Raw genomic sequence first — 22,405 nt, 5'->3', positions numbered from 1 at the left:
ATATCTCGTATGTCCTCATACCCAATAAAACCATGTTATCGAGAGCACCAACAATGTGGCGCTTGGTGTCTTAACCCAAACACAGCGTATGAAAACAGAAAGAAGCAGGTCTGTGGCTTTAACAAGGGGCTAGTTTGGCTCCAGGAATAAGGCCCAGTCTTCTTCTGGCAGACTGGCCTGTAATCTGAGGAAAAGAAGCATGTAGCAATTACTAAAGGCCAGGATGTGGCGGTCCACAGCTTCACCCCCGGGCCCTGGGTTTAAAACGAGACAGCGAGCGAGAGTTTCTTCTGCAACGGAACTTTATCGCACTTTTTTTATTTCGTGACCAATTTAAAAAATGGAATTGTCCTATCTCATTTGGTGGGGATTCAAGGACATCAAATAAAATGTAATATCAAAATCCGACAAAATAAAAAATAATCCCAAATTGCAAAGAATTGTAAACACAAATACAGACTTAATATCAGCTCACATGGTCCTTAGAATCCTTGGGTCGCACATATTAAATAAATAAAAAGATTATGGATATTATTAAACTATTGTCATAATACGCCTCTCAACCATGGGAGTGAATTAAATATAATGCGGATGTGCTGTGGTCAGCATTTGACGATAAAGATACACAAAACAACAAAATCTATTGCTGGTGTGTGTTTACAGCCATGAGCTACTTCCTGCCAGCTTATTCCACCATCTGCTTTTCCTATGTCCATGCATTACTCATGTCCGCGTTCTCAAAGTCAAACATCATATGACAGCTAAAAACAGATAACTGGAGTTAAATATTCATCCTATGATACAACAAAAACTAAAATCGTACTAAGAGCCATTTAAAAGTCACCCTTGGAAACAAATAGCCCTCTACTAGGCTGAACTCTGCCTTCATGTTGAGGTCAGCACTGCAGACAAAAACTCCTACGCCAGTTACAACCGTTCATCATCCTATGATTCATGAGCTCACGAGTTGTTCAAAGTGGCGCAACTAAATTCAAAATTGAGGTTATTTTTTGATCAAAGATTTGTACATGCGGGACTCATTTCTCGGCATAATAATCATACCATCATGGTGAGGTCAGTCCTGCAGGAGAACAACTCCTACTGTAAAGCACATACAGATGATGGTGCCGTGAATCACTAGCTGTGATTTATGTGGATGTTGAGGAGATCTTTGTATCTGATTAAGAAAAATCACTTGCACTCGCATTAAGTTAACCAGGTGATAACAGGCCTATGAGGAGATCTGCCTCAGGGAGAATTCTCTCCGTGTGTGACTGCTACAGCTGCGAATGACGTTGATGTATGAGGGCATTAGCTCCCCTGCAAAGACATTTCATCTTTAAAGCATTTGCTGCAAGGAAAAAGAGGGTCACTTTATCTTTCCACACCAGTTTGTCCTCCCTCGCGATGTGGAAAAAGTTGCACAAGTTGGATAGTGTCGTACCCAGATTGCTCAGCCCCAGGCCAGCTGAGGCCAGGATGTCCAGGCCAACGGGGCAGATGAAGGACGGGGACGGGACAGTGGTGGCGGGATTCAACAACACAGACGGCGAGGAGGACGACACCCCGCTGCTCTCCAGACCCAGGAGGAACTTTCGGGCTTCGTACATGTTCACTGCGTTCCTCTCCACACTCTTGACTATGACAGACTGAGAGGTGATGGAGTAAAGAAAAAGAGTGGACAAGGAGGTAAGAGGAAAATGTAAAGGAGAGAGTCAAAAGAGAAGGCAGGGGAAAGACATGAGAGAGAAGAAAAAAGGCAGGGAGGGAGAGATATGAAAGGGAATGTTGGCACCAGAGATGGGGAGGATGAGGGGGAGACAAACATAAAAGGGAGGAAGGAAGAGGGAATTAGGATAGATTGGAAGGATAAACATTGATGTAGTGTGGGAGAGAGAGATGGAGACACAGTTTGAGAGAAAGCATTTTTGAATCGCATAACATGAAATATCTCGCACATCGATAGGATGGAAGAGAATATGAGGCAACGCTTGTAACTCAATGACTGGCATACTACGAGGCACTAAAATCAACAAACAATGAATTATAAAACAGGAAATATTTTAAATCAGTTAGAGAGATTACTTTAACATTTTCCACATTTCCTTATTAAACATCAAATAGAAATGGTAAGTGAGCACAAATCAGGTTCTGGCTACGGGAACGCCGGGGGGCACCGAGCCTACGACATGCATTTTGACGGGTCTTTTTGGATTACTGCTGTCACCTCGTTAAAAAGGGTTTCTTAAGAGGCTCTGGGCTGGGGCCGTGTTTACACTGGCACCTCAACATCAGTCCCTACTGGCCTGTCGGGTTTGGGCGCCGAGCCCTGGCTCAGGGTGGGACGTGGGCACCTCGAAGAGACAGGCAGGACTGGGCCAAGTGTTGAAATAGGATTAGGATTAGTACGTTGTACGACCACAAGTAACATCAGAGCTTGGCATTGGAAATAACGCAGAATTTCTAAAATCACAATATAATATGGAAAGGATCGACATATTCCCAGAATTAAATTCTATTTAATAAAAAGGAGAATGAGCGTACCTCTAATTCACGACGAAAACAAGCAAATCAAGTCGATTATTATAGAGTTGGAATACACGGCTTGAGTCCAACAGGTGAAACGTGCACGGCGGGCTGCGATTCTCCACTGTGACCGGCGCTGATTATGCCAGAACTCTTCTCAGTGTTGGCATGGTGTGATTCCCCTTGGTATGAGGTTCCAGTTTTTCCATTTAGATTTCATCAAACGGCAATGAAATGTGACAGAGATTTATATTTGACTTCAATGTCATGCTGTGACGTTTGACGGAGAGTAATTCTCCAATGGAACAGTGGCTCATTTATTTCTTGGTACTCTCTCTGCCAGATGCAGCATTTGAGTGGGACAGCAGCTTGGTTTTTCTCACGGTGAGAAGTTAGAATATGTTTACTTTTAAAGTTTGTTTAAATATTACATTTCATTGCTCTTGTTAATTCTATAACATTGCACATACATTTTTTTTACAAAAAGTCCCGAAAGACATCTGTTGAAAACGGGACATTCGAGTGTTTCACAGTCACTAGCAAATTGTTCCAGTTTTCACGACATTCCAAATAACAATAATAATGTTATACTAGTTTTCAGCGTGCACATAATTTATCGTGTTCTTTCCAGGATGCTTATTTCTTTGTAAAGTACCTGGCAAATAAAATGCTCCATTCTGCACGACGCTGATATAAAAAGATCATATTAAGATGGCCAGATAGCAATATTCAATACCATGCCTATTGTGTGTGCATAAGGGCATACATGTGCATGCGGTACACTCAACGGTCCCAGTTTGATTTTTTTACTGCCTTTTTATGGGTTTTTAATGCCCCTGAAAATGCATGTCAAACTAGCTTGGATTGTAAATACTGTTTTTGTTTTCCCTCAAGAGAAAAAGTGAATTGTGGACATATTCAAATGTTGACATTATGAGGATGCTACATTAAAAGTCGAGGGGATCAGCAATGTTAATTAAATGCATCATCAGGGCAGCATGAATGCCTGTGCAGAATGTCAACAGCAATCCATCTGATAATTGTTAAGAAATGTCAGTCTATTATCAAAGTGATTGTCCGACCTCACCCTCCATAGAGCCCTACTGCGAACATGGCTGGAAATACACTGAAACTATTTTTGTGCTGTGCAATTGTAAGCCCGGTGTCATACCTTGCTGGGTTGTTTTGGCTTTGGTTTGATACTGATGAAGACATCCAGCTGCTCCATTAGTGCTGTGATACACTGGGGCTCCACCTCAATGTCCTCTTTAATGTCAAACATTAACACCAGAGGCAAGCAGCCCTGTGGAGCAAACACAAAATAAAAAAAGTATATCAGCAACATTTGTCATGTCAGCTGCAGACTAATATCTCTCAGAGCCTAGCTAGTGCAACATAACCGTGTTCCTATATTATAAGCTATTTCTCACAACAATAGTACATCTCCATTTATACAATATTATTTGTAGGCCTACATGTTCGGCATGCCAATAAATGCAAGATTCACTGCTGAATTTCCACCACACAGAGCTTGGGAAATTCCGCCAACAACAATCTGTTTTGAATGACCACCACCACAAGCGCCACAGACATCTATATTTTTGGCTGAGTGCTGGACAGCGCTCCTATTGTGAGTGGGTGTAATTAGCAGCACAGCATAGAGGCCTGGCTGGCTCTGACAGGGCCTGAGATTGGAGCTGTAATCTACAGTCTGGCTGAAAGAGGACAAATCACAGTACACAACCGACTCCTCATCTCCCTCCCTGCTCTTTATCGCCTTCTCTTCTTTCCCAACCACGTCTCCCATCCCCACGCTTTCTATGCTTCTCCACTCATGAATCAACAGTTTTTCCCGCGTCACTACAAACACACATTTAGAGGCTCCCTGTTGTGCGTCCAGACTTAGACAAAGTCATGTTTAGCCACTGCAACAACTTTGGCATTTGCTAAATGTCTTTGGGGCCAAATGGGAGACGGCAGACAAAGAAGACTGTGGCGGAATTACTGCCCCACATTATGGATCTCCAAACGTTTAGGCCCAGAGATGTCTCGTATGCACCAGCAGCCAATGGCAATTAAACCGCCATCACTTTTACACATTTTTGAAACAAACATCTGATTATGTTCCTGAGTAATTCAGATCCGGGTAGCCACAGCGGTCACAGGCAACAAGACAAGAATGACCACAGAGCGTTTTTAAATTTAAATGTGAAGCGCTTGCTCCTGGTCCAAAAAACGGTAATGTGCCAGCCTCTGAATTACAGTCTGGGCTGACGTTTAAGTCCACCAAAATCAACCGTATACGCAAGCCAGATCATTATCGTTACACCAAGAAGGATCGTTTGTGTACAGTCAGGACTCAAGCCAAGTGGACGCAAAAAGTGTGTGTTCATCTCACGTGCAGGTATGTGGCTATAAGTCACGCAGGCTAACCTTCAGTCGGCTGCAGATGTTTGTATAAATGAACGTTTCAGCAGCAGGAGCAGAACCAAGCAAATCCATCACAGGGCTACACAAAACCCCAAAAAGGCAATAATGGTTTACTTCTTAAACCCCATCTCAAAACCCACGCATCTTTCACACATCCCACGATGATGTTAGTAAAACAATGACATCCATTAAAAGTTACCACAGTTGTCTGTGGAATCTGTAAATGTAAAGAATATATTGCCAAAGCCCCAAAACAAAGCTTAGCAGTTCAAGGTAATTATTTTCACCCAGCGCACACAGAAGGTACACACCATGAGGTACTGCCGTGCCAGGCAGACTGATTCAATGGTGCCCTGAATGTAGACTGTGGATTTCTTCTGGGGGCTGTTTGGGTCAGGGAAGTGGATCTGGGCTCCCGTTCGCTGGGTGATGTGCTTGATGTTGCTGCCATTGCGGCCCTTCATGAAGAGGTGGTGCTGGGGGGCGATGTCCAGGTGGGTGGTGACGGAGATGGTGCTTGCCAGACTACCAGACAAATGCTCCAACAGCAGAGCTGTACCTCTCTGGGGAAACAAGGATGACAAGCTAATGTAACGGGTAATATGACAAATTGTATGAATACATAAAGAAGATACACGTATGATTTAATAAGACGAAGAGTCTACATTAATTTTGTGAAACTATGCCAAGTCGTCAAGGCATAGGGCTGCAATTAACCATCATTTTCATTGTAGATTATTTTAAAGATTAATTGATTGTTTGGTCTATACAATGTCATTGTTTCCCAAAGATGACCTTCTCAAATGTCTTGTTTTGTCCACAACTAAAAAACACTCAGTTTAACAACCATGCTATTAGAGTTTCTGATGATAACAATTTGTATAGTCTATGTCTTATAATTGCTTATATTGCTCAATCAGTCCAAACACCCACATATTCAATTAATTACGATATATAAAACAGAGAAAGGCTGCAACTCCTGACAGTTGAGAGGCTAGAACTAGCAGATGTTTTTCCTTTGTGCTTGATAGATAAATAATTAAAACCATTAATCTAGAATCAACATTGCTGTAGATAAATCTTTTGTCAATTGCGCAATTTATTATCACCACTGCACTTATCTATGTATGTATGTATGTATGTATGTATGTATGAGCAGGGAACAGTATAATAGTGAGGGTCAATATAAAATAAAAAAGTGTTCCAACGCATTATGGATGCCTGAGAGTTCTAGGAGAAGATGAGTGGACAAATTAAATGATTAAACAATGAGTATAATGGACAATGTATGGACTTCTCACAAAAATATAAAACAATGAAATCCCATAAGGAAATAAAGAAAGCTGGAACAATATTTGATTTAGAGCAATAGTCAGACCACAAAGTCATCAGTTAACAAGGGGAGCAGTGGAGCCATGTTGCCTTTTTGCCACAGAAAACAGTTTTTTTCTTTATACATCAATGGAAACTATTATATTTTCCACTGCATCTGCCGGCCTGTTGAACAACCTCATTCCTTTCCGGCTCTGCAAACCATCACTTGGCCCAGTAAAGCAAGTCATTTCCAGCGTGCAACGAGAATCCACACACACACACTGCGGCCAGCACAATACAACAATCCACAGCGGTTTTGGCAATCAAAGGTACTCCCAGTGTCTCACGCCACCACATAACATAGCACACATATTCCTCTAATCTTCGTCTGTCATACTTCCCCTTCTCGACTGACCCCTCAGACCACACAGACACACACACACACACACACGGGCCGTGTGTCTGCATAGATGCATGTGCACCTATAAACTGTACACACAACACGGTGAACGAATGCACATGCAAATAAATAACTGAAGGGACAAACATATGCCAAATGCAGTCACTGGCAAACAAAACTGAGCTCCATATTGTTAACGCAGGCTCTGTAGTGGAAAAAAAGTAAGTTGGTAGGTATGACTTGGCAGAGGTGATGAACGGACGCCTTTGCCGACTTTAATTAGCCACAACTCAGATACCAGTTGAGGAGGTGCACCCGTGTGCATACATAAAATGTACCGTATGTTTATGCAGAGTTGAAACACAGCGAGAAACTCCCAAATCTATTTGAAATAATACTCGAGAGAGTCTCCCTCCTACTGGAGAGCTTAACCAGCAGCTGTCCAATTCAAGTGACCAAACATCTCTCAGCCCCTGTGGTGCCGAAAGTAATGAGGCACTCAAAACGAGAAGAGTGAGGAACGCTGACAGTGTTGGTGGGCCTTGACGTGGTGCGGCTCTGGAAACCTGCTCTTGGTCTGTGGCTCGCCGTGTAAACGGGTGGAGGGGAACGAGGGTATTAACTCAAATATTGTTACAGTGAAATGACTGACAAGGAGTGCACAGTTCAGGGTTGGGTTAGTTATTCAAGCAACTTTAACAGGACACGCGCTGGATGTGTGTGTGTGTGTGTGTGTGGGGGGGGTGGGGAGTTCAGACTTTATGACCTTTATGATTTGGTCTCTTCATAATTTTGCTCTAATTTAACAAAAAAAGTTAAATACAAACTGCCAAATACAAATTCATATTGTTGCCGTTGGTCAATTAGTACTGAAGCTGTTGGCTTATATGGAACGTAATTTAACCGTGAAACAATTAATCAATTGACAGAAAATGATGTGACAACAATTTCTACTTGATTTTATTAATTCACTTGTGAAGCAAACCTGCACATTCCACCTGCTCGAATGCGATTAGCTGCTTTTCTTTATTTCATGCGTTTGTAAATGTCTTTGGATTTTGGGCACTGATCAGTCACTCAACTATCCAATATTCACGTCACAATTAAGAGACCCTCCCCCACCTTGACGGCGTTGGCGTTATTCTGTGAGCCGCGAACCACGCCGGTGGCCCTGTAGAGGCGGGTCGGGGGCTTGAAGGAGACTGTGAGGCTGTAGGTCTGCGAGATGTGCTGCACAGTGGGGGAGCTGGGGTCAGACTGCATGATGGCAGGAAGCTCGAAAGACAGCACAAGAGGAAGCAGCTCCTGCAATATGGAGGGACGGAAAGGGAGAGGAGAAAGAGAAATGAGAGAAAACCACCAGCATGCTGAAATACAACAGTTATGACAAGTTTGATAGCTTATCATTATGCTGTCAGTGCTGCTGCCAGCAAAGATAGAAACAAAACATTCCGTAACAAAAATCCCGAGCAGGCACTGGATCACTTGCATCACATTGTGCTGTCATTCAGACTGATGAAGACCATTTGGATAAAACACAGAAAAGGGGAGATTTCTTTAGAATGATGTGAACTGACACACAGACATAACAGTCCCTTGAGCAGAAGGTGGTAAAACTTCACCGGTCAGCTTAAATAAATCCAGACAAGTTAATCAACATGAGGTCAGCAGTGCCAGCAATGCAAGAGGCACCCTTTGTTACTTAGTATGCTACATATTTAAATATTATGGCTACAGTTGTTTTTAAAAATCACACAAACGCACCACTTTAAATCTTGTGTTTAACAGAGATGTGCTCATGCGTTTCTTGGAAAGGATGAGAGCATGAAAGAAGTGAGAAAGAAATCTTAGTCCACTAAGAACAAAACAACTGATTAGTTGACGGAGAAGGGGCAGCCCTCGTCTATGGCCAGCGCATTCACATACATTCATTTCCAAAATAACTGAATTAAACCACAGGAGCAGCAACAGTTATCAACTCTCGTCATTTTTATCGCAGCCAGTCATTTAAAACAAAAGAGATGCAGACAGGAAGGGCCTCGCTTCATGCATACACATACTTATGCATGCATGGGAGAGAAATCACGAAGGCACACACCCATACACATACACACACACACACCCATACACACACACACACACAAACTGAAGGGAATGTACATTCACACACGCACACACAGTAACACACAGTTATCCAAACACTGAGTCTTGGGCAGAGTGCCACTATGGTTTTGGCTGCCAGTGAAGGGCAAGCAGCATGAATTGCTCTGACCAGAGAAATGCTTCCCTGATCAGTCCCATATGCGCTTGGCCTTACATGTATATCACGTTTCAGCACTCGCTCGCAGAGGGCTTGAGAAATGTAGGTCAGCACTGAGGGAAACGCAAGAGAGGACACGCAGAGCAGCAGGAGTCAGGCACTGAATGAAGAATAGAACGGTTTTTATGGTGGCGCTGACCTCAGTTTTATAAAAAAAAAATAAAAAAGTCCTACAAGGCAGATATGAGTTTCATATGTATTCTAACTGAAAGCACTGTTAAAAAGCCTCAGCTCTCCTGTGATGAAGAAAAATGAAAATATTTTCGAGGTACAGCAACCGGACAGACTTTTCATCACCTGCCTGTCGGCTCCGCCTTGGAAAGCTCCAAGAAATCCCTCGAGAATCCATCACCTCAACAACCGACTTGTTTCAGACTCAAACAAATCTCTACCCGAGAGAGCCTCGGAAATACAGTAGACTTTACAAGTGCACTGTAGTGGGTTAAAAGGGACATTTCATTCACTGCTAATGCACATCAGGGAGAAGGCACAACCTCAGCCCCTCAGACGGGGGAGGATGTGGTCTAATGGCCACCCAGAACCAAACACACTGTCCATTGTTATGCACTGGCCACCTCAACAGCAGGGGGTCAAATAACTGGAATAAACCCTCCTGCATTTTACGATTTGGTGTTTTAATATCGACACAATACCACCTTCAAACATTCCCGTCTCATTCCTCTTTTTTAAAAAACAGATTCAAGGAATGGTTAGAATTTTTGGTAACGTTTTCTTTTCTTGGGGAGTGTTGGATCGATACCACTCTCATGTTGGTCAGTTCAATGTGAAACTGGAGCCAGGAGACAATTAGCTTAAGTTAAAACAACTTGTCTTTTTACACTCCTATTTCATACAAATTAAATGACAATTAGTCAGCTTTGCTGGTGGTTTTCCTTTACCTTTGGACCTTTATGCGAAGCTAAGCTAAGCTAAGCTATGCTAGGCTAAACTATGCTCAGCATCGCCTTACTCCGGCTTCATATTGAACTGACATGCATAATTACACAACTGCCATTTAAAATAATGGCACTTCGGCTAATAAGGTGATTGCTAACATTTACAAAGAATCCATTCAATTAAATTCACTGGACAAGTTAGTATGCATTTGTTAATCCATTGCTGTGCATAGATTTTACTTGTGAAGAAATACGTTTGACAGTTTGTATCCCGTCAGTTGTCAGTACTGATGAAGTGAACAAAGTGCAACCCATTAGAAGAAAAGAACATCTCTCCAATATAGAACGTTCCCTTGCTGCATTTGAGGAAAATGCCTCCAGGGTCAGTGATGTAGCTCAAACATAATTAAAGCTATGTGTGGAAGGGCTGTCTAGTCGTGTTTAAAAGAACATCATAGAATATTTCTGGGTATCATAGGATAAGGTGATTATCAGAAGAAGCCAAGTTGACAGAGGGAAACCTTTCTTTTGATCCTCCCTCGTCATCTGCTGACTGTGCGATCTTTGGAGGCCAAAAACAATCTATGCGGTTCTCTACAGCTTATATTTTAAACCTCTTTCTACAACACCGCTACGGTTGGGTTTGATTATCCTTTCTTTCACCCAGAGCAAAAAAAGTAGACGATCTGGGTTGTGCCTGGCTGCTTATGAAAACAACCACTAAGCACGGAGAGGTATGGGTATGCGTACATGCAGACATTTGCCAATAAACACTGCACAAATATACAGCATGACCTTCTCCTGTCTCCCTCTTCATCACACACACTTCACTTGTTAGTTTTTGGTCAGTCCATAGTGGAGGAACGTGTTCACTGTAGATGATTGCTGCGGTGTTGAAATACAGAAAAAAGTTCAGGGATGTAACACTTCACACAAGCACAGAGGTCCTAAGCGCACAGAGCTGAGGCTGGAGGTCGGGCTTCCAGTCAGACCGAAACTGAAGTTGAAGAAGAGGCTAGAAAATGGGCTGGAGATGGGCCTGCCAAAGGGGCTGAGTCTCAGGCATTTATTTTACAATTGTTCAAAAGGAAGTGGTCTGGGAATAGATTGGTGCCTGCAGTACACAATCACCTACTGCAACCCTGGAGCTCTGCATTGGTGGGGTTAGGCAGTGAACTTGGCTTCCTCGAGTCTGATGTTTTGTTGGTGGAGGAAGTCATTTGTTTTGAGCATTGTACTTGCGAGCAAATAAGTTAACTACAATAGAGATTTGAGACTGTGATGGATGTAGACTGTGGTTCGTCATTGGCCGTGTATCTCACGCTACGTTGTTCTCCGCTATCTGCACTATCAAATTTGCAAGGGCACTGTATCTTGGGCTTAGTGCCGCCTAAAACGATTGCGATTGGTTTGAAGAAATATAGCGGTTAGCAGAGCGGTTTCCCCTTCTCTCCAGACCTTTTATTAGCACAGAGACAGCGCTGTGGAGATAGGTCTGGCTATGGAAGACAAGAGGGAGTTAGTCAGGTTCGCTAATGATGGAGAGGTTCAATGTAAGAGCAGGTGATGGGCACGCCGAAGCTTCAGTCCAAAATTGTGGCCAAGGGAAGGGGGAAGAGAAGATAATGAGGGTAGAGTGTAAATACAAATAGCAGCGTCGACGGCTAGCAGGCCAACAACAGCAGCCTACACATGTATTAATTACAGTGATTTTATCAAATGCGTTCCTGTTATTAATCTCTGTCACACTACAACCAAGAAGCATCCCATCTCTCTGTTGCTCGTATCATTTTGCTATGCAGTTATGCAACAGAAGTGTAACCAATAAATGATTTCCTGAATGAGGTGTAAAGTGGCAGGACTCTGAACTTTGACACATGAGATCCAGATGCTTTCCAATCGGATTGTACTGCTCACAAGCTCAACAAGATAGTGTGTGCAAACTGAGGCAGACATTTATTTAGCAGAAATACTGTCAGAAATGCATGTCGGAGTGGTCCACGAAGGTCAAAACTACAAAGTTACACGTCTGCAGAGAATGAGAGAACTCCCAACATTTGGCATGAAATATCCCTTTAAGACAAGGGATGGATTCCAACTTACTCTTATTTTTACTCGAGCCGCCTCCACTCCTCCTGGCTGGCCTGCGATGGACACCTGTTCACAATAAAAAAAGTAACATATGAAAATCAGCTTGCCAGTTCAAACCCATTCCAAGACCAATAATGGTTCAGATCATCGCATAGAGTTGCACTTCATTTCAATGCCGAAAGGAAAATCCAGAACAAACATAATGAAAATGGTAAAAGTGTAACGGCATCCACCAAACTCGAACCAAATTCCTTTTTGTAGCATATTTCCAGGTAATGTTTTATAATCTTGAACCACATCATTACGGTTACCATGAATCTAACATTGTGATTAGAAGAAAGGCCTCCACAATTGAAGTGACTGTTTCTTTTAACAACCACAAAGATGAAAAGCCAGATTAAAAAAGGAGCAGCGTGTAGAATTTATTGGCATAAAGCGGCGAGGTTGCAGATTGCATCCAACAGAACATCCGCTCACCCGTCTTTCCAAGCACGTTGAAGAAGTACGATAGCTTTCAGGTCTCGTGAAAAACCTTGAATGGCTCTCTAGAGCCAGTGTTTGTTTGGTTGGTTTGTTCTGGGCACACCATTTCTTGAAGTTACGCTATTTTAAAAAGTGTATTTAAAAATAATCTCATTAGATTTGTCCTTTCTTATTCTTTTCTCCCTTTCAAAAAAGGCAACTGCTCACTCTTGTAGAGACCATAAAAAAGGCATTATTAAAAAGAGAAGAAAAGATTAAGCAAACAAAGCCGGTCAGTCTGGATTCTTCTCTGGCCTCCAGTACTTCCACACGAACAAAACAAAATGAAAACGACTGCTAAGCCTCATGTTTACGTGCTGAAATGTGCCTGAACAACGTCCTGAATCCTTCCAGCTCCAGTGAGGGTAAGGTAAGACCACTTCCATCGATTTTCACGGTTATCTATATTTACTTAACACCACCACTGCACTTCAATATGCTCTGTAGCTAAAAAGTCTCTGCTGCAGCCAGTGAGCTTTTGAAACCAGAAAAAGAGACAGCGTGGGTCTTGGGCCTAAAAAGGAGTCTCTTGCTACTTATCAGTCTGTACTTGCATCATGAGAGTAGGACTAGAGGGAGTTTAACAATCTGAGATACGGAGGTACGTTATTATGCAACATCCACAGAGATACGTTGAAATCAGTGAAGTACATCTTTAATATTAACACAGCCCCTAACAAGTGAATTCACTGGCCGCTCTGCTGAACTCCTGGATCACTGCTCTTCGACACAGAGTCCAGCCAAAACACGCCGGCTTCCTCTGGGAAGGTTGTCTGGCCAATCAAAACAGCCAGCTGGACCAACTCGCTGCAAGCTGACCAGCCCGAGACCCAGGTAATGAATAGGCTGAGGGTTCAGCCTGCAGAAAAAAAAAAAACTACTTTGAACTACTACCGAAGAACGTAAGTCGTGGATAGGTGGCACTCCAGGCAGCGGAACGCAAGGCAGCTACACTGAAAACATCAAATCGTGCAAAGTTGTGGTTCAAGAGATTAAAGCAAAATATTTGACAGGGAGAACCGTTTGATCGACCGGCAGTAAACAGCTTGCTTCCTCCATCTATCTCTCATGCCTCAGTGAAAACAGTACAGCACAGCAGGAGTCTCTGTCGAAGCCCCACAAACCTGGTTGCTTTTCTCTGCCTGGTTGTTCCTGTTGGAGTCTGGGAAATGGATGTGGCAACCCGTCTCCTCCATCACCTTCTTGATGTTGTTGCCACCTTTTCCAATAACGTGAGAGTGCTCTGTGTGAGAGACGTCCATCTTCAGAGTTACCCTGTTACTCTAATGAGCGGAAACAAGAGGAGGAGGGAGCTCAGTGAGTGGAGAAAGGTGCACGTTATTATTCTCGTCTTTGAAAAGGCAAAGACGACCAAGGAAAATGACCTGAAAACACATTTGAATGAAGGATATTTGTTAATTACTTAGTAGCGTCTCTTGGCGACGATGGCTCTGCTACGAGGAACTACAAAAGTACTAAACCACATCAGTACCGTTACACCTGCCGGTCGGGTTCATCATACAAAAGCACATGTGGACGGTGTTTGTGTACTGACTCCCTCTGCCAGAAGGGCAAACAGAGGTCCACACACAGTTGATTAAATATTAGTTCCTGTGGAGAGAGAATTAAACCTTGTCTGCTAGATAGTGGCTAGCCAAATTGGTGTTTTTTGGTTTAATGCAATATATTTTTGTAACACCCTATAATTAAACCTGCAGTGTGGACCTGTGTCCACCCCTTCTGGCAGTGAGGGTAATTACAAAAACACTGTTGACGTTTGCTTTTCGTACGCCCGCTGGCGGATCTCACACAGCCAGCAGCTCCTCACAGCTCCAACAACGTCAGTGTAAGTTTCCGAACAGGCGTTATTTAGATAAGCTGATCCCCTATTTGGGAACTACTTTCTCGACTGAAACAAATATTTAAAACTTAATAACAGCTTTTAAAAAAGGGTTTGACATTAAAAAGGAAGATAAAGCTGGCGACTCTAAACAAGATAATCTTTTTTTTTTTTTTTTTAAATGTAATTAAGATTACAAAATAATGCAATAAAGAAGCGCCCTAGGTCAGGCAAAGAATAGAGAGAGGTTTCAAAATGTCTGGCCGAATGCCACACACATTTCATGAACTGCATTTATTGCACTGTGAAAACATATTAAACATTATAGTGTATCAAATAAAATGTGTCTGTTGATTATGAATGCTATGTCACTGAGAGGCCATCTGTCTCCATCTTAAGAGTCACAATACCCAAAACTTACAATTTCCCCTCCTTTAAACACTTTCACATTTTGCAGACATTTCAAAGAGAGACTGATGAGCAACAAAACATGCAATACATTTGAATGAACCAATCATACTATGATATAACAAAGCCATATCAGATGCTGTAAACTAAGCCAATAATATGTTGTTCCTTTTGCGTTTGGCTGTTGAATGGGTGATTTCCCGCCCCCAGGGGGTGCTACAGTGCAGTCCCCCAGGTACTTTATTTCCTGTGTTGCCATGGCAATGAAAGCCTGCATGCACACACACACGACACAATCCACTGCAAGGCTAGGGATGCGAGTATCTAGCGAGAGTAGTGCCAAGTTTGTACCACACTGCTGTGAGCAATCTGTCACTTGGACCAGCGGGAGAGCCGAGGTGAAACGCATTCGGTTCTAACTGAACACAGAGGAAGGCGAGAAAGAGGAGCTGGGGGAGAGAATTACAAACATGAAGTTCATCTTGAACGTGATAAAGATGTTTACTGTACCTTTGTGTCAAGGACGGACATAATTCTGTCTTTGGCTTCCCTCACATTCTCCCTCTTCCCGCACACCTTGATGTGTGGATCTGCAGTGGGAGAAAGAGAGAGCATGATTAGTGTGTGTGTGTGTGTGTGTGTGTGTGTGTACACACTAACCCTTGTTGTATCCTTGAAGAGATACGTGAGAGAGTGGGACACAATTTAAATCCATTCAACCAAACGTGACACATGTGTCAACATATTAGAGCGTGTTGGAGAAAAGCTTTGCAACACTAATTGCTGCTTTGATATCTGCCGAGTCTCATTTAAGTCGGCAAGCAACCCCACAGTGCAGGGCGGGGCGCTCTGTGGAATTACATTCAGACACAATCTGTCAGTCAGAGTCGACAGGGACGCCATTAGCAGGACAGAATTGTTCCGCTGCAGTTTAGCCTCAATAGAAAAGACCATCATGTGACGCGTATCACCTAATTTTCCTGGACCTCATTCAGTGACTGCATAAATATACAGAGACTCTTTTTTCAGCGTCTTTCATGGTTGCACATGACTATCAGTGGTCTCACACACACACACACAGCTGTCTCCTCAAGAAATGACTAGATACGAGCCTGCAGCAGAACGGCCTCATCCTAAAGTTCTTGTATAAATACACTCAATGGGCCCACAGAAGATCGCGCTTGTAAAAAGGTCCTAATAGGTTGACTAAACTGTGCTTCCAGAGCCTCTAAATACATCAGTGAAAATAACCAAACACTGCATACCAAAACCATTTCACAGCTAATGCTTTCGTCTGTGTAGGGTTGGGTCAGCCTACATCTGGCTCAGCCGCATGCCGGACCCCTGGAGAATGAAAATTGCGAAAAACACATGAACACGCGCATAAATTAAAATGTGCACGGGCATGTACTACACACTCATGGTCCATCGCCCCTCTGTTAACTGAACTGAGCAGCAGGAAGTCGACTAAGCCCCCCTACCAGGAATACCCCACCCCATCCACACACTTACAGCATCCGCAGTATGGTCTCACTGAAGCAGATTTAGTGTCACTAAAGTCATACAGATGCTTGTTTAGAGTGAAAAGTCCTAAACTAGAAAAAAATAAAAGATCGACGGTCGGGGAAAAAAAACATTTGTGACGCCAAGGGGAAGTTCCCGATTCACAGAATGCTTTTGATGATGAATCACTCTTAAAAAAAGGCGAAACCAAGACGCTCTCCACGGAGCTGCGAAATACAAGACGGAGCAGCAGAGCGCGGGTTCGCGAAAATGAAATTGTGTTTTATAGGAGGTATCTGGTTCTGCTCTCTATGGGGAACAGAGTGCCAGCAAACAAGCACTGATATTGTTAAGAGGGGTCAAGAAACCTCAGCGCACAATACAAGAGATGCGAGATCTAAGAGTAACAAGCGCTCATCGAAGGCTTGAGGGCAAGGAAGTAAACAAAAACAAAACCAAAGGGGAAAGAGCGGTTGGAGGCGTATCTCTGTCTCAGAGCTGGTTACAGGACATTCTCCCATCATACAGCTGTTGCTGTATTTCCAACTGTGACCATCAGAGGGAGTATAGCTCTTCCAGTGACTAACCTGCACATCTGGCAAACATTAGCCGGCCTAAACGAGTGTTGTAGTCGTGATGTAGAACACCCCCGCATTTTTAGAAATGGAGTGTGCTGTATGCTTTTTTTTTAAATTTTTTTAAACGTTTTATGATTGATCATGGAATAAAAAAAAGGAACACCTTAATTTTAAATTTGGCACACACAACAGCTGGAAAAGCAAACAAAAAATAAGAGAAGTCTTGCAGCTGCACAAAGTGAATGTTTTCAGTCGCACGGATTTGACATGGTTCCACTTGACGGAAGAAACTTTCTGAACCAGAGCTCCGCGCTGGCAAAGCCGAAGCATTTTTCCAGCTGAGGACTACATTCGAAAATACCACACAAATGAAGGGAATTAAGTCCTTTTGGCTTGGCGTTTCTCATTCAAAACATCTGTAGATATGTGGAAACGCATAACTGGCTGGGATACAAGATATTTTTCACGCACATAAACATAAATCTTGAACCAGACCTTTTAGAAATAAATATCTATAGTAAAGACAATCTCAGAGTATTGACCGCTCTGTCACACGGTGCTGAAGTTGCAGACCTGCCGCGAGGGATACGGCTCCTTCACTGGGTTAAAATCACTAACAGAGTGCTGATGGCGGCTTGCCCTCTGGGGCTAACAACTGGCCTTATCACACCTGTGCAGGTGGCAGGGACGGCCAGTCAGCCGCAGGTGATCAATCAAATAGAGGAGCTGGCATTTGGACGGAGTGTGGCCGTGTATGGTGAGAGGTTACAAACATACAACTCCCAGCCCCCTTCACATCTGCCAGTATCCTGCAGAGTGCAACCAATCCCAGACTACACATGACTAATGTGAGACACGACAAACCAACACACCCGTGAAAAGGAGTAGGATTTGACATTAGAATAACTCAAAACAACTACATCATCAGCTATGTTAAAGGACAGAGCAAGAACGCTGAGTGTTGGTCATATCAAATGAAAGGGCCGAAAGAGTCTCCAGTCATTTTAAATAAAGCAACATTTAAGTAGAACTATTCTGTATTCTCTTCAGCTCCCATGAGTCCAGGATGCTAAAATACCGTCAGCTCAACATGTCTGTTCTCTCACAAATGCACTCGCTCATAAGATAACTAAGTGATTAGCCAACATGCTTCCCCTGCGCTCCTCTCGGTTTACGCAACACAGGAACAAATTCTTTGTAAATAACCTTAGACAGAACATCATTCCCAGGTGGTGATGGTTTTGTGAATGAACGGATACTTGGGATGAATGGATGGTTGTATGTGAATAATTTGTGAGGCCTTACAGTTGATTAAGTATCGAGGGGGGGGGGTTCTGATGCAACTCCGTAAACTATTTTCCATACAGCGGGAGTGAGGAAGTTACATAATGTCATCGGATTCCACATCTGGCTTGAAGACAGTCAATTCTCCCGAGGACAACAAAGCGGGCACAGCTACACCTACTCCCTCAACCCTGCCCCCCCTCCCGGAAGAGCTTTAAATAACCATGATAATGTTTTATTGGTAACAGCGCTCGAACAACTCTGCCAATAAATGAGGGAGCCTCAATACAAGAGACTCACTCCCCCCCCCCCACCCCTCCCCTCCAAAATCACAGATTCCTCAGGAGATGAAGTTTCATCGTTTCAAAGTTCTCAAAGACATTTTTAATAATGAATGCTAGAGCAACCCTGACCGTCTGAGTCCAATGACTTTCCTGAAAACATTATTTCTGGTTAAAACAACATCGACTCATAATCATTAACCTATGTTAGGTTGAAAACTATCACAGCTATGTTGTTACCTGTCACTCACACATTTTGTTCAGTTCAGCTCTGGGTTTTGTTGCGACACATCTTTACACATCAATTACTAGAGCATCAGATATCAGTTTAAAGTTAATTTTAAAATGTAAATTCATAGATTATATATATATAGGCCCATCATTCAACAAATATTCATGACACAAGGCAAACAAAGAAGCGGAAGGAGTAAATGGATTAATTAAAAGAAGAATATGGGATTACGAAGATTTTTAAAAATAAATTATCACCTTTTTTGGACTTGGCTCCGATTTTCAGTTTGGAGGGCCAGGCGATCTGCGTTTGGGTCTCATCCATGATCTGGAACAGAATGAAGAGGGTTGACATCAACTCATCACAGACGTCAGTATAGGAAGGATTAAAACAAAAACAAAATACAATGTTGATTATTTAAATCATGACAATCATCAAATCATGAATATATAGTTTTAGAGCAGCACACTCTGAACTCTACTGCTCACATAGTTAGCAAAAGAATAATGAAGAATAATGAGTCCGTATATAATGTTATACTTAAATACCAGTATTGGTCACACAAACCTTTGGGCTGGAGTCAGTATTATACACTCTAGGATTGTTTCCCCCCCAGTGTTTTAATATGGTTTTGGCTTAGCTGTGTGGAGAACTCTTCACTGCTTCTCCTTTCTGACTTCAGAGAACATGAAACAAGTATTAACATCCAACAGCCTTGCACGATGAAAAGTTAAAATGTCAAAAGGAATAACCATATTCATAAGTTATGGAACGCCAGGGAAAAGTCAAAAGAGCTGCGAGTCCAGTTTAAAATATGTCTGATGGTATAAGCTCATGTGTCCAGACACTGTTTGTTTGCACTTAGCACCCCAAATCCTCTCTCCCCAACACCAACCAAACAAAAAAGAAAATCCACGAGTACACTTGAGAGGCTTGAGAGGCTTAGGTACACGTGAAGAATATCTGTGTGCGAGCCCTTTGACAAGTCTAGTCATCGTAACTAGGTCCACATGTACCAATGTAAAAAAATGAAAACTGCTTGTCGCACAAAAGGCAAAAAACAAGAGCAAGGAGCTGCTCAAGATGCCATCAGCGGTCCAATCAGCGGAAATCTATTACTCTTCTTTTCAACCTCCAGGAAGCTCACCGTGCTCAGCTTCCAGGCTACAAATCCACAAACATACCCCTTGAGAGCCCTCTGCCACGACGAGTGGTTGATGTTAGCAGGGGGAAAAAAACGAGGGGAAAAACTGTCAAACCTTCAACAAAAATGGGTAACTTACATGCTCTCTCCTAATGGCTGAGTCGTCAATTTGCACTATATTTGTTTTCACAGGGGCCTTTTTGTTTGCTTTAATACTTTCTAGGGGTTTATTTATATATATATATATATATATATATATATATATATATATATATATATATATATGGGAGAGAGAATTAAGCATTACCAATGAACACACACACACACAGCAAAGTTACAGAGTAAACATAAAAATAAATGTTGGGCTTATCAGCACAGCAATTCACAGCCTTTATTATGCTTTTTTGTTTTGTTTTGACAAACATTTTAAAATCTTATCTGCTCTTTTTCCTTGCCAAATAACAACAGCCTGGTGCACAAATCCAAAAAGGAAGTGCTTAATTCCCCCATACACTCTCCTGGAAGTAGCATGGTCTGTTTGGCATCCTTTACAACACATTCTGACAGCGTCTCCCGTACCTGTAATACCAGAGAGACGGCCTTGATGTGTGCCTCTCTATACTTTGCAGCTATAAACTCAGAGCCCATGATGGTTGACTGGAAGCTCTTTCAAGCCTCGACGATTTTCTACAACATCCTATAATCACATAATATAATAAATGGCCAGCCTAGACGAGCAACAGATTGGGGGTGCTTGGCCCACCGTTCTGCAGACCAAGATGAACCAAATCAGTTTGAACTTGTATTAAGCACCATTTGATTCATTAAAAGCAAGCTGAAAGTTATCTTTTGAGGCTCTCAATGTTGTAAACACAGCAGGAAATGAACTCTTACTACCAAAAGAAGAGTTTGTCCGCTCGTTGGAAACACTGGATTCTGCAATCCTACGAGAAACTCATAACTGATCGTTGTGAGCCAATAAAGTCATTGAAAAACACAGTTGTACAACAGTTGAATGTTGTTGCATTCTTCCTCCTCTCTCTTAAGCTGCTGGACAGAGTTGTATATCTTTGGGCATTATCATTATGATCTAACAGCAGAGGAACGTGCTTCCAGTCACAGTTTCTATTGAGTGAATCATAGAAAAAAAAGGAATTTTAGTATTAGTAATAAAAATAATGGAATTTCCCTTCTTCATACAATCGTAACTATTTTGTTTGGGATTTTTCCGTGGCATTATTTAGCATGACTAAGCTGAAAACAGTTCCAGCTTGCTAATGATCCCACGTTAATGTCCTCCGACTGGAGACCTTCCCATCCCTCCTATAAAATTTGGGCCTGAAACCAAAATCTGATGGGTTCCGTTACTGGGATTCATACTAGCTGGAGGCACAAGCGACTCTAATCTACAACATGACACCATCCCGCAGTCGTCTGGTAAAAAGGACAATAAATCACAAATACCCTGTGGCAAAATACTACCTTTTCCTCCATCAACTGAAGTCACATGATCACACCAACAACTGGATGCATCACAATATTAAAGGACATTCTGTTCTCAGCGATGAAGAAATTCCTCTACCGCCCCCCACCCTTTTTTTTGGGCTCGGTCTTCTGCGACAATGACATATGCATCTGGTTTTAAATTAAACGCCTCCTTGACAAAATCCACACGTTTAAGAAATACAACACTGACGGCCGCAACCTCTCAGAGGCCGCTGGAATCACAGTGGAAATGTGGGTGCAAATGGCAGACGAGTGATTGTGAGTTCCATATTACGAGGTCATTAAAATGTGCCAAGATGTAGAAACCTGCAGCGTCGAACATAAAGTATCAGAAGCAACTCCAATTACACTTTCATAAAATGATCAAACTTTTCTTTTTCTCTACAGAGGGCCTTGTTCAGAGAGACCTGTTTCCTGTCCAGCGTTGCTGTTCTTGGCAATGTAGTGCAGATGGGACTGATTTCTGACAGACCACACACCATTTTAAAAGGGTGGATGACGTTTATTTTTCATGGAGGGGCGAGCGAATACCTCTCAAATGGGTCGAGATATTTGCACAAATTAAGTTACCTATACATTTGGTCATACTGTGGCACTCCACCCTTTCTGAAATGAATAAATACATAAATGACTATGGTTCTGATCAGTTTCCCGGCACGACCTTGACATGATAGCTTGAGAGGTTTGCAGCTGGTACATGTCTACGTGAAATCAAACAAGGATATCATTAAGGCAATGTCCTGGACGGCCGCATGTGTATGAGTCCAACACACGTGACTGTGTGTGTGCGTGCGCGCGCGTCTGGATGTGTGCACCATACTAAAGCACAGCAGCAATCAACATGGCAGAGACATGTTTCCTGGCCCGCACTGCGATGGTGCAGCTGTTGATTCAGCTGGAGTGTGTGTGTGTGTGTTTTTGGGAGGGGGACACAGAGGGATGTTGGTGGGGGGGGGGCTAACTCGCAGCTAAAGCCCCATTACACCCAATGGAGCTAACATGTGCACGGTTATGAAAAGGCCAACACGCATTAGTGGAAAAGCTCTTCTGCAAAAATATCTACTGTCAAAATGTGTCGAGACTCCACGTCTTTCACGGTTGTGTGAGAAACACAAACATTTGTTTTTATA

General features: G+C 42.7%; 1 protein-coding gene across 1 annotated transcript in view; it reads right to left on the bottom strand.

Moving 5' to 3' along the window:
• LOC117744140 (protein bicaudal C homolog 1-like) overlaps positions 1-22,405 on the bottom strand; it is a 50,090-nt gene that overhangs the window by 8,421 nt on the left and 19,264 nt on the right. Inside the window, exons 3-10 of the mRNA XM_034552266.1 lie at positions 18,883-18,952; positions 15,258-15,337; positions 13,624-13,782; positions 11,990-12,043; positions 7,793-7,975; positions 5,268-5,519; positions 3,698-3,829; positions 1,445-1,649 (exon numbers count right to left, since the gene is read on the bottom strand). Of these exons, the coding sequence (XP_034408157.1) occupies positions 1,445-1,649; positions 3,698-3,829; positions 5,268-5,519; positions 7,793-7,975; positions 11,990-12,043; positions 13,624-13,782; positions 15,258-15,337; positions 18,883-18,952 (1,135 nt within the window). The remainder of the gene's footprint in view (positions 1-1,444; positions 1,650-3,697; positions 3,830-5,267; positions 5,520-7,792; positions 7,976-11,989; positions 12,044-13,623; positions 13,783-15,257; positions 15,338-18,882; positions 18,953-22,405) is intronic.

The sequence above is a fragment of the Cyclopterus lumpus genome, chromosome 15, assembly GCF_009769545.1.
Source record: "Cyclopterus lumpus isolate fCycLum1 chromosome 15, fCycLum1.pri, whole genome shotgun sequence".
Lineage (NCBI taxonomy): Eukaryota > Metazoa > Chordata > Actinopteri > Perciformes > Cyclopteridae > Cyclopterus > Cyclopterus lumpus.
Note: the sequence above shows the minus strand (reverse complement) of the source record. Positions and strands in the feature narration are given on the sequence as shown.